This window comes from Ochotona princeps, chromosome 19 (assembly GCF_030435755.1).
Source record: "Ochotona princeps isolate mOchPri1 chromosome 19, mOchPri1.hap1, whole genome shotgun sequence".
NCBI classification, from domain to species: domain Eukaryota; kingdom Metazoa; phylum Chordata; class Mammalia; order Lagomorpha; family Ochotonidae; genus Ochotona; species Ochotona princeps.
In genome coordinates this window covers 9,308,465-9,325,643 of record NC_080850.1, presented here as the reverse complement: position 1 = coordinate 9,325,643, position 17,179 = coordinate 9,308,465, and the positions used below count along the sequence as shown (strand labels likewise).

The following is a 17,179-nucleotide window of genomic DNA, read 5'->3' as shown; positions in this document are numbered from 1 at the left end:
TTCAGCTGCACACTGTGCAATTCTAGAAGCACCATTCAAACTGTAGTTAGACTATTTGCACATTCAGTATGACTCTTTTCCTGCCATTGACAGTAAAATGTCTGCAAGAAGGGCTACTGTGTGGCCCAGCAAGCACCAGGAGAGTAACACGCTTATGATACAGTGATGGACAAGGCAACATTTAGGAAGGGATAAGGTTGCGACAACCAGTGGACTCAGATATTCTGGGAAATCTCCCAGGAGACAAATTGTGAGTGGGGAATCTGAAGGATAAATTGAAGTCAGGGAGAAGAGGCAAGGGCAAAGAGCAGGCCGAGTGGCTTAAGTCTAACCAATGCATAAGGTGATCTTGAGGTAGGCTGATGAGGTGGGAGCCAGTTACTGAGAATTCTGTAGATCACATTCTTGAACTTTACACAAGAGTTAATGAAAAGCTACTGAAATGTTTTCAGCAGTGTCCAGAATGGAGAGAAATGGATGGAGGAGACAGCAGGTGTGAACCTAAATGGCAGTGGCTCAGGTAAATGTGTTAGCAGTAAGAATGAGAGTAGAGGGCAGAGTTCACGCTGTTGATGAGGTGGGTTAAGTCAGGAGGAGGATTGGCAGGGCTCGCCTGCAATTTGTTACAGGGGTTAAGAGGTGTAGTGGAAGGAGAAAGCAGCTGGGGATACCCCCAGTGCACAGCTTGAGTACTAGGATCAGGAGTGTGCCGTTCACTGGAGAATGGGGGTGAAGGCTGAATAGTGTTGAGCTCTAAATGCTCAGATGTGAAGAGATGGAACTGCTGAGACACAAGTTGGAGTCCAGATCTGGAGTTCGATGGACTAGGGTCAGAGAAGGGCATGGTTTTGTTGTGTCTTTCTGCCTTTCTGTCTTTCTGTCTTTATTTCTTCCTTTTTTCTTTCTGTCCTTTTGTCTGTCTTTCCTTCCTTCCTTCCCTCCCTTAGTGGCAAGTTGTTGCATCAGCTCCCTGTAACTTGAAATAGACAAAACCAGCCCAAGGCATCACTGCTGCCCTTGAACATCCTCTCTAGGAGGTAGACTTCTGGCCTTGGGTAGGGAAGTCCCAATTATTGTCTCACACAACACTCAAAAGACTTCGTATGCAGGGATCAGATGGAAGTGATGGAGCCTCACTTGATTGTTACAATTCTTTGCTGTAAGGGCTGCCTTGTATGTTGCAGGATGCAAAGCAGCAATCCAGGCCCGCTAGATGTAGCTTTTATGTCCTGCCTAAATCATGACAATCAAAAATGCCTCGAGACCTTGCAGAGTGTCCTATGGAAAGAAAAGCATGGACAGAAGAGCCCCTGTAGAGAACCAGTGGTCTGGGGACACAACAGGGTAGGAAGCCTTCAGGGAGCCAGCTCTCGCTGCTGCATACCCAGGAAATCAAACAGGTGTGCCTTAAGGGACTTTATGTTGCTGGTCTTAGAGGGATGCGAACAGGGAAGTTGGCAGTGCTGGCTGAAATCCAGAAAACGTCTCCTAAGAGACTTCTTGGATGAGGATGTCCAACTAGGAGCCTATAAGCTGGATGCAACTTCAGTTATCGCCTCCTCTCCAGAGAAAAGCTGCCACCTGATACCCATTTGCCCTCCAGACTAATTACTTCCTACGTTTTGTTTTCCCTGAAGCACAAGCTGGCTTTGCACTTCACAAGCACAAAGAATCACCTCCTCACAAGGCCACCAGCAGAATGAACTTGTGCTGGGGGGGTAGCTTGGGGTTGCCTAGCAACGCCACGCACCTACCAAGGCTGCTTTCTTCCTCTTCAAGCTAAAAGCAAAGTCCTGTCCATTAATTCCCAGCTGCCCCGAAACTTCTCAGAGATTTGCCAGCTTCCTACTGTTCGTGTTTTCATCTCCTTCGTATGATGTGGAGAAAACCGCTACTGTGGTCTGTTTATCTCACTTCAGTTGGTTGGGGTTGGAGGTAGGGGGGAAGGACCAAGAAAGAAAGAAAGGGAAAAGGCTCATTCAATCTAAGAACACATATATTTTAAGTATTGCTGACAGACATGGTAGTGTGCTTTGCAGATTCAGATTTTAGGTAGTGGACGTGGGTTTATTACACAATGAGCCTTCTGTTGAGACTGTGGGGATGATTTTAGTGAGACAGAAGACCTCAAAGTCACTCAATAACAAAGCTCATGTAATAGATACCCTGCGGAGCAGATGTTTGGTATGTCTGTCATTTAGTGTATTCTGTATGATACATTCCCCAGAATTCTGCTGGTAGAAATCCTAGCTGCAGGTGGCTGGAGCTTAGAGATATTCTCTCTCCCTTCAGCACCTGTGACATGTCCCTTGGGCTTTTCCTACTGAGCTGTCTCTTGTGCCCCTGCAGAAGCATTTATGGCATTTCTCTACAACTGGGGCTGGCTTCTCCAAGAATCCCGAATGCTATGTCAGGTGTGCAGCACAAGAAAGCAAATTCTCTGGTGCTAACCTCCTTCCTTCTCCTCTCAGGACAGCTCAGCATCATCCTGCAGACTGTCCTGCTAGGACATCTCCTCTGTTCTCAACCCTCTTCTCTCAGCTCCTGATCCACCCCCAAATTCTGGACAGGACAGGAGGGAACAAGGCCTGAGGAAGCTGTGAAGAAGTAAAACTCAAATGCAGACCCTCCAGGCCTTTTTTCAGAGGGATCCTTCCAACTCCCACCACTGTCATGTGCACAGTTAGGTTGCTCTGCATCCTTGTAAAGGGCGCTTGAGACAGGAGGAGAGGAAAGACATCAGAGGAAGGCCTTTGGAATGCCAGAGAGAGCAGGAGCAGGCATGCACACTGTTGATCCACAAGGTTTGAACCAGGAAGATTTCCGATCAATTACCCCCCTCATTACGAAGCTGTTTCTCTCTCCATCATGAACCCATCCAGCCTGTGCTTTGTATAATTTAAAATAGATTTGGGGGCTGGCCCTTCTGTGGCATGGCAGATAAAGCTGTTGCCTTTCATGAAGTTGGTATCCCACATGACTGCCAGTTCAAATCCTGACTGTTCCACTTCTGATCCAGCCCACTACACATGGCCTACATAAAGTAATGGAAGATAGCCGAAGTGTTTGGACCCCTGCTACCCATGTAGGGGACCTGGAAGAAGCTCTTGACCCCAGCCTGATCAAGCCCTAGTTGTTGTGGACATCTGGGGGATGAACCAGCAAGAAGAAGGTTCCCCTTTCTCTCTCTCCTTGTCTCTCTGTAACTGACTCTAAAATCAATAGCTCTTAAATTACATGACAAAATGAAGATGGCAGCAAAGGAAGGGAAAAGATGTAAGATTTAAATGTTTGGGAGAGTTACTTTAGGGAGCAGTGGAGCAGAGGAATTAAGTGATCACTGGATTATATTTAAATGAAGTAAGAAAGCATACCTAGATTGCATAACTCTATCAATTTCCTAGAAGTCATTTTGTATGCTTACAACAGGTAAATTCTGTGGTATGTGCACTATGCCTCAGTAAAGCTGTTAAAACAAAGAGGAAGGAAAACATCTCTAGAAATTCTTGCCAGGTTTTGTGAGCGTGGCCACATCACCCCCATCTGTGCTTCTCTCTCCATCTTTTGAAGGGCCTTGGAGGCTTGGCTGGGGAGGCATTTCTCATCCCTGTTTTGTTCCTTTCTCTTCTCTCCCCATCCAGCCTCTCTCCACCCCAAGTTCATGTCAAGAGGAAAATACATAGGCTGCTGATGCATTTTCTCTCTCTCTCTCCCTTTCCTCTCTCTCACACACACACATACGAAGAAAACAAAGCCCGCAACACACATCACCTTCCCGCTGCCACCCTGTCCTTGTGCAGAATATATGTTTGTATTCCTCTATCTTTTCCCCAGTCCGTGGCACCCAGCACCTACTCTTTCTCAGCCTTCAAATCCTGCAGTATTTTTAAATTGTGCCATAAATAGATTGAGTGATAGACAGCCAACATTCTTAAGTGCCCCTTAAAACTAAATATTACAAGAATATGAAAATAGCCCAGTAGAGCCATCCAGTCTGGGTCATGAAAAACTCGTGATAATCATATGTAAATTTATCTCTAAAATTCTGAAAGACGGAGGGCATCTTGCCTCTGTCCTGGATTGATAGGATTTTTTTTTTTACTTTTCTGCAGCAGGCACTTCTAAAAAGAGAGGGAGAGAGGAGCAGGAGGGAAGAATAAGAGAAACAGAAAGAAAAGCTTCAGTTGAGGTAGCTGTAAGCCTGAGCTCCTGGCTCAAGAGCACAGCCTAGCTAATCTGGCAGCCTGGTCTGGGATGTGCACTGAACTCCCCATCTGGGGAAAGTTGCTCTGACCCCTGCACCCAGGTCAATGGCTGCTGGGAAGTCCCTGCATCTGTGTCCCCACTCTGTCTTGCACCTGCATGCGTGGCCTGCCTGACCTGCTTCCTCCGTTTCTTTGGAAGGCAGGCACGGGCCCCACTGTGAGGCTGGCCCAGTGGCTGCCCTGCGACCTTGCTCCCCCTTGCATGGCTTCCCCGCTTCCCTGGCGCGGCCTCATGTCCCTCCTTCTCATCCTCTCCGTTTCTCCAACCAGATGGCTGCCCTGATTTGTGCAACGGTAACGGGAGATGCACACTGGGTCAGAACAGCTGGCAGTGTGTCTGCCAGACCGGCTGGAGAGGGCCCGGATGCAACGTTGCCATGGAGACCTCTTGTGCCGACAACAAGGATAACGAGGGAGGTGAGCACGCATCTTCTTGTGGTTCCCAGCCCCTCAGGAGTAAAGCATTGGGTGTACTTCCATCAGGAATCCACTTCCTCCTGAAAGACCTCCCCTTACTGTAGTCACTTTGCCTTTGCAAGTGCGGGGAAGTGCAGGCATCCCTGGCACAGTGGGCACTCATGGAGACATGAGCTGTGAGGCCTGGGGTTTAATGCCAGCTTTGGATGCTCAAGTAGCCATGCCTGCACAAAGGCAGCTGGGCACTGGTACTTCCGTGGGGGTGACTGGTTGTATCAGACCTCTCAAGGTGGTTGGGGGTTAACAGTCGGTGACCCTGGCGGTGGCTATTGGTACCTCATACTGCTAAGACATCATGAGCAGTGCTTGCTTTTGTCCTTATAGCATTCTCAGATGTCACTTTCAGATGAGGAAACCAAGGCCTGGAGGGTGGCTAAGTCATGTTTAATAGTATGGCCATCAGTGATAACACTGACAACCATACCAGCCCTGCTTTCCGAGTGCACAGTCCACGAAAAACAACCTGTGACGTAGACCTGGCCCAGAAACTCATAGAGGTTTTAACATTTTTAATTGATGACAGAGAACTCTCAAAAACAAAGAGTAACATTAATTTCATGATGTATGAAAAATCATATGGAATTCAGTGTCCATCGATAATATTTTTATTAAGATGTGATTGACATGCAGCAATCTGTATGCATTTGGTGTGTCGATCTCAACGGATTTAAGGGTAAGTCCACACCTGTGCAACTGTCACTACCCTCCGGGTCAAAGTTTCCTCCCACCACCTTTATTATTCTATTACTGTGAATATTGGGTGTGTTTGGTTTGACGCTTTTGTGTGGTAAGAAAGCAAAAGGACTATCCTCCTAGCAAAGTGTAAGTGTGTAATGCAGGATTGTTAGCTAGAATCACTTACTACACTGTTTAGCAAATCTCCTGAATGCGTTTGTCTTGCATAATTGGGTATGCTTGTCATTTAATCTATACCATTCCCTCCACTGGAATACAGCCATTCCCAGTTTCCTGAGATGTGGTACATAGCTACTTTTCTCCTCCACGGTGGAAACCCCAGGCAACCAAAGCCTCAATGAATTCCTTGATGACCCATGACAGGGGCAAAGGGATCGCCCACCCTGCTCTAAATCTTCTTCCTTTTTCTACACCCTAACATTCTGTGACTCACTGGAATAGATTTAGCACACGGGCCACCTGACCTCCTGAGCTACCATGGAACATTCCCTAAACATTAGCACAGGTCTGTGGTCTCCCTTACCAAATGACTCTCTGGTCAGGAATCACTCAAGGCAAAAGTTGTTTCAGAGTGAATGAGGATCTGTGAATGCAGTTATTTTGTTGAACACTTGATGCCTGTAGTCCCACTGTGTGCTGGTCTCTGCCCTCCAGGAATCAGCGGCCACGTCAAAGTCAGCTGCTACCTTCACAGCCCCCATGTGTCCACTTCAGCACGTTCCAAAATGGGGTACAATCCATCAGTGTGATGAATGAGACCTCTCATTTCATCGTTCTTACTGAACATTGTATCATTTCTCTGATCGAAGTCTACGGTGGTACACCACCGGACCTCATACACTAATATGGATCACAGTCAAAAGCAAGTTCAGAGACCTGATGTGTTTTGCAGAGCTCTCATTAGTTCACTTGCACTTTCCCGAAACACAACCCGGAGAGAAGCCACCTTCATTCATTTTGTTAAGAAAGGGGAGGTATAGCTGCCCAACACAATTTTTTTTTCATGAGTCAGAGTCCAGTGACTCTGCTGGTAGAGCTCACTGTCTTTTTCCAGTGTCTGTGAGATTTCACTGCACACAGCAGTTGCTTACAGATCAGCCTCCCCTTCCAGAAAGAAGCTGCTCTCCTGGCTCTCTTCCCTGTTACATGTCAGCAGTTGAAAGCATAGCAAATTGCTGGAATCCCACACCTAGTAGAGGGGAGGCACCCAGGAGACTCGGTTCCCCCAACACGCTCTGAGCCACAGCCTCCTTCTCCACCAGTTCTGCCCCTGATCCCGGCTCCCACCTGGCAAAACCAAATTCTGAAGTGTTGCAGCTGGAAAAGGCACTGTGGAGGTCCCCAGGCTTAAGGGCTGCCCAGCAGGCAGAATTGAAAGCCCTCTCCCCGCCCAGCCAGCCAGCCCGCCACCAACTCCTGTCCTGGTCAGCATAGCCGTGCTTGAGAAGGACAGGGTACCAAAGCAAATGAGCCAGTGATTATGCTAGACAATAATGGTCTTGTTATGGGAACTATTAAAGCAAACCTCCCAAGGAAGTAATTAACCACACAGAGGAAAAAAAAAAAAAAGAAAACGGCTCCACACGGTGTTTATAAAAAGAAACTCCCAGTTAATTCAGAGTTGCTTATGTCAGGTGAGAGCTGGAAGCACGAGCCTCTCTCACCTGGCGTAAGCGATTCACAATTAACAGTTCTTTTTTTGGAGGGGATTCCTCGGCACAGAGCATCCTTTTCATGGTTAATTACTTCCCTAGGAGGTGTGCTAAGCACTTTGTCGTTTATTGATAAATATTAAAGTCGCTCCTCATCAACTCCAGATCCCACCCTGCAGCAGCCGCCAAATGAGATCACTTTTCCGGCTTGTTGTGCACTGGGGCAAGCAGTTCTGCCCACGCCGCCGTCCAGCTTTTGTAAGTTCTCAGGATGGACTCTGTGGGTTTCTAGACCCGGCGGCAGGTCAGAGAGGCACGCAGGCAGAACATGCGTGCAGGCCTGGGGAGCAGCTGCGATGGGCGCGTTTGTTATCAGTCTCTTGAATGGAGAAAATAATGAAGCGCTCTTTTAAAGTGGGCAGGAAACAGGAAACCACTTTGCCACCTAGAAACATTCCGCCTGATTAAAAAAGAAATCTCGGTGTAAAGTGAGTTCTGTATTTTAGTTTAAGCTGAGATAGATTGCGATACAAATAGAGAGAGAAAGAGATTTGAAGCCCTTATGAGCCATTTTCTACTTGGGTTCTTCCACGAACAAATTAAGCCCTGGCACTTCATGGCTGCAAGCAGTTGTGAAACCCAGCTTGCTACAAAAGCCCTGGAGGACTTCATGAAATTCAGACTCATGAGTCCTACCCCAGAATTTCTGATTTTGAGGTCTGAGGGGGGATATAAGAATTTGAACTTCTTGTCCATTTTCAGATGGTATTGATGTAGATTGTCTTGCCAACCTAAGACATCCACTATATGAATGATTATTATTTGTATTAATGTTATTACATCAATATGAATTGAATATGTTATACTATGACCAAAGTTCAAATAGATCATAGAGAATGGAATTTAAAGATCAGTTTACTTTGGTAAGAAAAAAAAACTTGAAAATCATAGGCATTTTCCATGCACTGTGTAATGATCCCTCGTATGGAATGAATTAACTTCTCTCTAATACATCAAGAGTGACACTGTATGAAGTAGCTTCTTTGGAAGAAATAAGAAAACTCACACTTAAGTATTTGCTGTAGTCTGTGATGTTTAGAACAGTAACTTATAGAAAATGCCTTACAATACCCCCACTATGACAAGTTATACCAACTGCCTACATTTCTGCTCTCATAATGGTGAAGGTCTCCCAACACCTCCAGCCATGTGCAGGCTCACATAACCTTAGCAAGCAACATCCACTTCTAAGGATACAAGGGTTACCTGCCTTGGCTTCCAAAATGACAAGGAGATGGTTCAGACAGACATGCCAGCCAGAGACTGTCTTTTTAATAGTGAAAGATCTTCGCTTGAACTGCTCACCCCAATTTAGAAAGGAAGAGAATCAAAGAAATATTTTTGCTTACAGAAGACAAATGCCAGCTCATTAAAGTCTGAGAATACACACAACATGTGCGCCAAGTGACAGGCGGATAATATTTAATTATCACCACCAAGGCAGAGGTGTGAGATTTAGTTCATCATAACCAGGGGTAGGAAGAGAGAGTGTAGATTCCCTCTAAAAGTGGGAACCGTAAGGTGAAGAGGCAACGTTAGACCGTGTGGCCTACAGAGACAGTCCTTTCTCCTGCCCTGCACCCTTGTATCACCCAGCACCCAGGGTCAGGAGCCCCAGCCTTCTCTGTGCTCAATGTTGAGTCCCATCATTTCAAGCCACTTGACTGTCTGTCTGCAGCACTCCTGGACTCCTGTCACAGCCTATACAGTCTGGAGGCAGGAATGCCTGTGTAGACCAGGGAGGGCAGCCTTGTAACTGCTTCAACCTATGAATAAAAGAGATGGGAGGAAGCTTTGGTGGGGCTTAGCCTGTCTGACCTCACAGTGTACCTCTTGCCTGCAGCACTGCAGGATATGTCCTCCTCACAGCACAGGCACTCCGCTCCTCCACGTCCCTGATTTCTGCATCAATGAAACTGTAACATCATAATGGTGGAGGGCTTAACCATGAGAATCAGCCTTTGCATCCCAGCTCTACAAGTCACCTCACTTCTCAACGTCTCAATTTTCTTGTCTGTAAAATAGGCATCATAATGTCATTTCTGCAAACTGGTTTCAAGTGTAGGTGAGGAAATGGATGTCATGTGTTGTATAAGACACATAGCTTGTAGAAAGCACTCTGAAAATTAGCTGCTGCTGGCTTTAATGTTATGAATATGCTTGCTGTTATTTTCTAGAAGGGAGACTGGGCCCACATAGATGGAGCCTAACCAGTAAGTTGTCCAGTGTGTGTGACCACAAGGATTCTAACTGGTGCCTACCTAACTTTGAGGCCGCATAATCATGTAAGAACTTTCTTAAGAATTGTGTTTCTAGGCCATTACCTTTGGGATTCTGATTTATTCAGGTAGGGGATTCTGGACCCTGCATTTTCACCCAGCACCCCTTGAGAATGTGACACAAACTCCCTGCAGACCAAGTTTTGAAAAATCCTTATGTAAATACCGGTTCTGCCCAGGGAGAGCTGATGTGGCCAGCATCACAGTGCCTGCACTGCAAGTCCCTGTCCATAGATTCCCAGAGTACAAAAGGAGGGAGGCAAAGAGGAGAGGAGTCCTTTTTCAAGATGAAATGGGCATTTGACAACACATGAGCGCATTGTCATGTTTTGTATCTGAGTGAATAACTTCAGAAAGTTTTAGAAGTGTTCTCAGTTGCTGGAAAGGTGACTAATACTTCTTTTAAAATGTAAAAGCCCTTACCTCTCTGTCATTGTGATATGAATTCATCCACCCATCTATCTATCTATTCATTTGTTTATTCACTGACGGTGTAATAGACTTTTGCTATGGGTCTCCTAAATGTTAAGCACTGGATAAAGGCCTTTGGATATGCTAAACCAGATATGGCAGGTACCCATATCACCTATCCATGTGAAAAAGAGAAGATGCGTGAATATACATTGTTGTCTGTATTTACAGTTCAGCATGTGAGGGTGACAGGCATGGAATGCCTTAGCTCAGTGGGAACATAGGAAAGATTATCATATTGTGTGGGTGACATTTGCAGTATGGGAAAGCCCATCACAATACTAAACTCAGGGTCTTTAATCTGTCTCCCTTTGGGGTCCTCAAAGGTATAGCTCACCAACAGCTGCTTCTTCCTTCTCCCTAAATTCAAGCTTCAGCTTCCTTTTAGAACAGAGCTTCCCACCCACCTTATTCCCTGTTTTCTCCAGTGGAGGCTATCTTGGGTGAAGAGATACAGATGCTGGCCCGAGGCCCCAGCATGCTATCCAAGGCACTCCAGCCAGGTCTAAATGAGGAGAAATAACACTGGAGTGTGTCCAAAGCACTTGGAACAGAGGAAACCCACCCTTCGCCCACTGCCTCCTCCTCCCTCCCCATCCCATAACCATCCAAATTGGTTTGACATGATTCAGGGATGCTATCCCGGCATTTATCTCACTTGTTAATTAATAACTCACCTTGTCTGTGCATTTAACAGAGCCAAACAAGACACTTCGGGGACTCTGGAAGAGCTGTAGTACTCAAGTCCAAAGAATCCAGTTGCTTGCTCCAGTGAGAGACAAAGCATTGGTGCACCCATTGAAAATGCTTTGATTAATGTGTGCAAAGCATGTTGATGGATTGGTTGAGTAGGGGACTGCTTAGACGGGCAACACAGCTCTCTTAATTGAGTTGGATGAAGATTCCCTTTGCAGTCCCAAGACCTTGTGGCAAACGTAGCTGGAACTACAGAGTCCCTGTTTGACTCCCAGAGAGGAAAGCGATATATCTAATGCTTGGGATGATAACTCGGCCTTCAGGCCACTACTAGCTGGCCAGGAACTGGGTCTCTCCTCTTTAGGAGGAAAGCAGAACTGGCCCCAGCTGAGCATCTATGCTGACACATGGCACCAGTATTTTAAGAGTCTCTGGATTTTCCAATTAAAATAAGATCTTTGACCTGTGGGGGGGGGGGGTGTTGTTGAACTAGAAAAACTTCTATTTAGGAAATTGAAGTTGGGGTGGGGAGATTTTTTTGCAGTTTAAAAAAAAAAAGCTCATTGTCTGTTTCCATGTGAGAATTGTAATCAGTGGGATTTTGGAGGGCTGTCATGTGCTTAGCACTACACTGAGATTTCAGTGTCTATAGATGGTGGAACAGCCTCCTCTGCTGCACCTGGCCTGTACTCAGAGTCCTGCACTCTACAGCCAGGGCAGAGTTGCAGTTGCAAATCAGATCCTCCTATGTCCTCTCCTAGTTAGAGCTGAATTAAATGTTAGTTTCACCTCTGCCTAGCTTCTCTGCATAGGTTTCCTGAGTTTTCTCTGACCTACCCTGCATAGCAGTTCTGCTTCCTTGAGGCCAGCCAGCCTTTTGATTGCCCACCCCAGGGCCTTTACTCATCCCAGGGCAGAAGTGCTCAGCCTGCACACTTTGTGTGACTGGCGCCTTCTGCTTGTTCAGTTCTAAGCTCAAACGGCCCATCCCCAGAAAGGCTTGTGTTGACCATAGACATCCCTCTCCAACTCTCTTATCACCCTTTGGTGTTTCCCAAGCAGAAGTGTCATACTCCTAAATCTTCTTGCATTTGTCTTTCTACTTATGGTGTCCATTTCTCCTCATTGGAACTATCAGCAGATCTCATCGCATGACAGTTGTCCCTCAGTATCCTGGGGAATCAATTCAATGACCTCTAGCAGATATTAAAATCTGGGGACACTTTTGTCTCTTCTATAAAATGGCCTAATATTTACATAGAACCTATGCATAGTTTTCCATATGCTGTAAATGATCCCTAGAGGGCTTGCAGTCTGACGGCTACATGCTATTGAAGTAGTTGTTACGCTGCGTTGTTCAGGGGATAATGACAAGGGGAAGACATCTCCGTGTTCAATGCAGATACAATCTTTTCCCAAATATTTCTGATCTGTGGTTGCAGAATTTGTGTTTTGTGAATCTAGAAAAAAAATGGGTACAGTAAAAATAACAATTGTATTTCCATGTATCAGACAAAAATGTGGAGACTCAAAGAGGTAATCAAAATAGACCATAAGCTAGCTGCGAGCATCCGTAACTTTTCTCCCTTAAACCTATTTTGTTTTCTAAAACAGTAACAAAATCTTGACAGTGTTCCTGAGGAAAATTCAAATAAGTACAGAATTTGTCTTGTTGCTAAGAGATTCCCCCCGCCTCACCCTCCCTCCACCCCAGCCAAAAAAAAAACAACCTCACCTTAATGGTGAAAATTTCCTGCTAAGAATCTTTTCCAGTAGATTTATCTGACCATCAGTTTTGCTTTAAAAAAATAAATAAAAGGTGTTTGAAGTACATGAGTTTGCCCAACACAGCACCTTCAGTCTTTTCTAATCAAGTCTTTAGTAGCTTAAATGGTTATTAAGTGTCTCTTAAGGGATTATATTTTCCCCCTTATTAGATGACAAATCAGATAATCATCATAAAATTGTGATGCAGATGCAGAACCTGGAAAAAAACGTTAATCATTTAAATCACTGTGGACTTATTTTAGGGAATTAAGGGATTAAAATACAGATTTAACTGGTGGCACAGAGGTAACATTTAAATCATTATGTTGACTTCTGGCATTTTTGCCTTGGCTGGAGTCCCTGCCTAGAGCGTAATAAGCACCCTCATGGTTGCTTTGATCAGCACTTGAGTAAAGGAACAAGGCCCTGGTCCAGTTGTGATTGGCTCTCCAATTCTTGCTTCTTCAACTTCCCCTTCACCTCAGACCCGTAGCTCGACCAGGGGACAGGTTTGCTTTCCAAGGGCCACTTGGCAATGTCTGAAAGCACCATGCAGCAAACAGGGAAATGCTGCTGGCACTTAACGGGAGGAGGTTGGGTTTGCTTCCAAGCATCCTCTATGCCCCACCGCAAAGAATTCATCTGGCCTCACATATCAAGAGTGCCAAGGTTGAGATAACTGGCACAGACCAAGTGCCTCTGCAGAGCCTCCCTAGAAACGCATAGCCAGAGAGGGAGGTGACTTATCCAGTGTCCCAGAGCTCAGATGCAGCCAAGGCAAGCAGGAGAGCCCAGGTCGCGGCCTTCTTCTGCACTCCTCCTAGCCCCCCAGTTGCTGGGCCCGGGATCACAGCAGGCCTCGCTGGGGAGGTACATTCTGCCACACACTGACATATGCCATTCGTGTTAGATGTGCTCTCCCCTGGTTTGGGATCAGGCGTGTATTTTTGCCGCAGAGCACTTCTGCACTGGCATGCCGGGGGCGAGCAGGGAGAGTGGAGCTGTTGGACTTTAAATAGCAAAGCCTTCTCCCCAGCGCAGCAAGAACAGCTGTCCAAGGCCTGTGCTCTTTTCTCCGACGTTCCTTCTTCCCAGCCAAGAGCTCCGGGGGATTGGACAGGGGCCAGGACTCTGTGGCCAAATGTGAATCCACAGAAAACTGCAAGGGGTCCCCCACAACCCTGTACTCTTGCTCGTTCCTTCTTCCTCAGTCCCAGCAAAGACACCAGCGCTTTCCAAGGTAGTTCTGCGTGCCTAACTTCAGGGGCTGTCACCATTCATCTACTCTCCCCACCACCACCACCCCCAACTCATACAAGCATATTCCTTGTTTTCTGAAATCCTGTAGCCAGAATCATGGAGGGATGTAGCCTCTTTCGTTTGGGAGAATTACAGAATTATTTCATTCATTCCAGTCTAGGAATTGACAGATACAAAAAAGGCTAAAATACTCAGTCCCCAAGAAATACTCAGTCTAGAAAACCCAGAGAAAGGAAGCAAGGTCTTCAAGGCTAAACAGCAAGCAGGGTACTCATAGGCCTGAAGCCCTGGTTTCCTGGCCAGAAACCCAATGGGCTTTTGTCCTGCTATGCCACAACTCACGGAGCCTGTTGTCATTCATGATGATGCTAATAAGCACCTTCTCCTAAACCAGCCATGCTCCTGGACAGAAGGCCTTCCCATCACTTATTCATTCAACAAACATGAAGAGCACCTCCACTCTATTTCAGAGACTATGAAACAGTGTGACTCAGACTCTGCCCAAACAGAAGTATATGAAAATCCATGACAGAAGGAAGGCCAGGAGCTTAAGGCCACCGAAAGGAGGGGCACCAAAAACTTCAGAGTAGGCCAAGCTTGCATTTTGAAAGATCACAAGAAAGTGAGTAAGAAAAATAAAAAGTGGGTGAAGAGAGTGGCAAGTGCAGTCACAGGCAAGAAACAGTGGTGTGTATTTGGGGACAGAATCCCTGTGGCAAATAGAAAAGCAGGTGGTGGCTGTAGAAATCAGCCTGGGACGAACTCCCCTGGAGCTCGGTGCCAAGCTGGGCAGAGTCCATATAGCTGGAATATTTGCTTTTGTCTCCATCCTCATAGCCTCTCTCCAAACCAGCATATATTTTTCCCTCCAAGAGGTGATGGTAGAACCACTTGAGTTACTGATAAGCACATACACTCACAGCCAAGAGGAAGGCTGGCCTTTCTGCTTCCTCCCCTAAACATAAATACCCTTTCCCTGTGATGGAAAGTGTCCGCCCAACAGGCTGAGGAAGGGGTTCAGACAGCTCTGAATTCCATGCCCAGCTCCTCTTCCTACTTACAGATGAGCTTCAACACGCTGTTCCCTCTCTCAGCTGAACCTCAGCTTTGTTCTCTACAAAGTGGGCTGAAACTGGCTCTGGTCTCATGGAACACTCTGAGGCTAAGATGAGGAAATCCAGAAAGAAAAAATTAAACAGTGGTTCCCTGATAGTCACCAGAAAGGCTTCATACATCAATCGCTGGGTACCAACCACCCCTGGAGTCTCAGACTCAGTATTACCATCTGATGTGTCGCCCGAGAATGTGTATTTACAACCTGTACCCATGTGATGCTATGATTTTTGAAGGTCACTGCCTGTTTTGGTGAAGTTCAAGGGCTGGCATTTGCAGATCAGATGGGAATCTTCTGGTTCCTGTTTTGATACAGTGCCTTCCGTCCCACTTGCTCTGACACGAGTCTTTTCCCTCAGATATCACAAACCAGTGGCTCACTGACATGCAGCCTGTAGGAGTTACTGAAACCTTTGAATGTGTTGCTGATAGAGAATTTTACTTACCCAGCAAAGGAGGTGAGAAGTCTAGAGGTTTACTTGCCCGAAGTCCCATAGTGGAATAGCTGCCATCCGGGCCCAGTCCTCTTGATTCCAGATGTCTTGTCTCTGACTCTTTTGCTGCGGGATGAGTTTCCCAGAGTCCCAAGGAGCTGGGTGTCTGATGTCAGGAAAGAGGAGGCTGTACAGAAGACAGATGCAGAAAAGGAAAGCTGTGGTCACCAGATCAAGCTTGTTCTGCTCTGACTTTTGCTGGGGTCACTTGCAAAGCGTGTGGCTCAGCAGGGAGTGAGGGACAGATCTGTGCAGATGCTTGCAGCCCATCTGGGGCGATCACCCTGAGTCCTTGCCCTTCAGTGGACAACACTCATGCCACCGCGCCCTAACCAACATGCCAAGATGGCCATCTTGTCGGTCTTTGCCTTGTCATTTTTGTGCGTGTTGCCATCTGGGCTTTTGGATGCCACCTTGCCTGGTCCCTCTAGGTTCATTTCCTAATCATTAACAACAAGCTTTCTTAACATGCTCCCACCTCCACCACCTCCTCCCACATCACTAGGATGTACTTGCATCTTCCTTTTTCTTCTTTGAGACAAAACAGTGAATAACAACCTCTGAAAAGTTCGGTCCTACCAGGTCCTGGTTCAAATCTTCCCAAGGAATCTCGGTTCTTTGAGGAGGCCCCAGGTTGCTATAAAGGCCTCCAGTGCTTTTTACATGGGGACCTCTTCTTCCGCATTGATCTTCCCTTTCGTCTCCTTCATTCTGCTGCACACCTGCCTTTTGCTGTTCCTGTGACTCAAGTCACAGGTGTGTCACCACCTTGGGCTTTTCTACTTGCTACCCCCTCTACCCTGATGTCTCCTTGACCTGTGTCCTCTGTTTACGTTAATTCCCACTCACCCTTAGGTCTTCTAAGAGCCCTGCCTGGTGTCACTAAGACCCCATGCCCCACCTCCACCATCCTCCAACCTTTCACTTCCCTTGCTTGGCACCTTTGAAACAGTGTCCCTCTCTCGAAGTCTGTCACGCATCATCGTGTTGTCGGTTTCCCTGTCTAGAACCCAGGACCCTCAATTCATTTGTCTATAAAGTAAATGAGCCAGTGCTGTCATGGAAAGCCTTTTAAGGAGAAAGCCATTGTTTCTGCTCAGCAGATTATAGGGGAATTAATCAATGTCATTTTAGGATGGAAAACGATATGTACACACACAGGGCCATCTGAGTCACTCTTTAAAACCTCTGATAGCATTTTATTCACGCCAACAAAATCCAAACCTAAGACACACGATTTCTTTTCGGTGAGACGTGAGCATGCGCTTCTGCTGTTTGGCGTTTGTTATTGACTTTGCTCACCCTGTGTATTGATGAACTATGTAAGCCTCATCGTCCTCCTTTGAAACACGAGCAAAGACAGAGTCTGGAGAGTCAGCCTTGCCCTTCCAAACTGCAACTGACTTGCAGAGGCAAAGAGCAGAGTGAGGAAGGGCAGCCAATGTGAGGCTGGGCCAGCTGGGCATGAATGCCAGGCTCACTGCTCTCTAGCAGCTGCCCAACCTTAGGCCAGTGTCTCCAGCTGCTCCTGTGCAAAGTGGGAGGTAGCAAGTGGTTTCCAGTTATCACGTGCCTTGCCCAAGGCTTGCACCTAAGTCACAGCAGCAACATTGAATGGGTATGGATTTGTTTCCATTCTACAGATGACGAAACTGAGGCTTGGAGAGGTAAAATAATTAGCCCGAGGCAACAGAGCAAAGGCATGACAGGTCTGGAATTGGCTCTGAGTTGTCTGACTCCAGCTGCTGCGATCCTACCTGGCACTGCCTGGCTGGCTGCTGATACCCACACAAAGAGGCAGTGGGAAAGAAGCTCCGTTAACCACAGTGCCTGGAGCTGGCTGGGGGGCTTTCTATAGGAATGACAAATTCTCAGAGCCAATAATTCAGAGCTTCCTAATCCGTCTGGAAGTTTGTAAGGTAGCTGAGTCCAGGTCCTACTTCCTGCTG

At 46.7% G+C, this 17,179-nt stretch overlaps 1 protein-coding gene across 1 annotated transcript in view; it reads left to right on the top strand.

Annotated features, from left to right (window-relative positions):
- Nucleotides 1-17,179, top strand: part of TENM2 (teneurin transmembrane protein 2) — a 344,410-nt gene that overhangs the window by 251,510 nt on the left and 75,721 nt on the right. Inside the window, exon 13 of the mRNA XM_058677877.1 lies at nt 4,536-4,682. Coding sequence (XP_058533860.1) covers nt 4,536-4,682 — 147 coding nt within the window. The remainder of the gene's footprint in view (nt 1-4,535; nt 4,683-17,179) is intronic.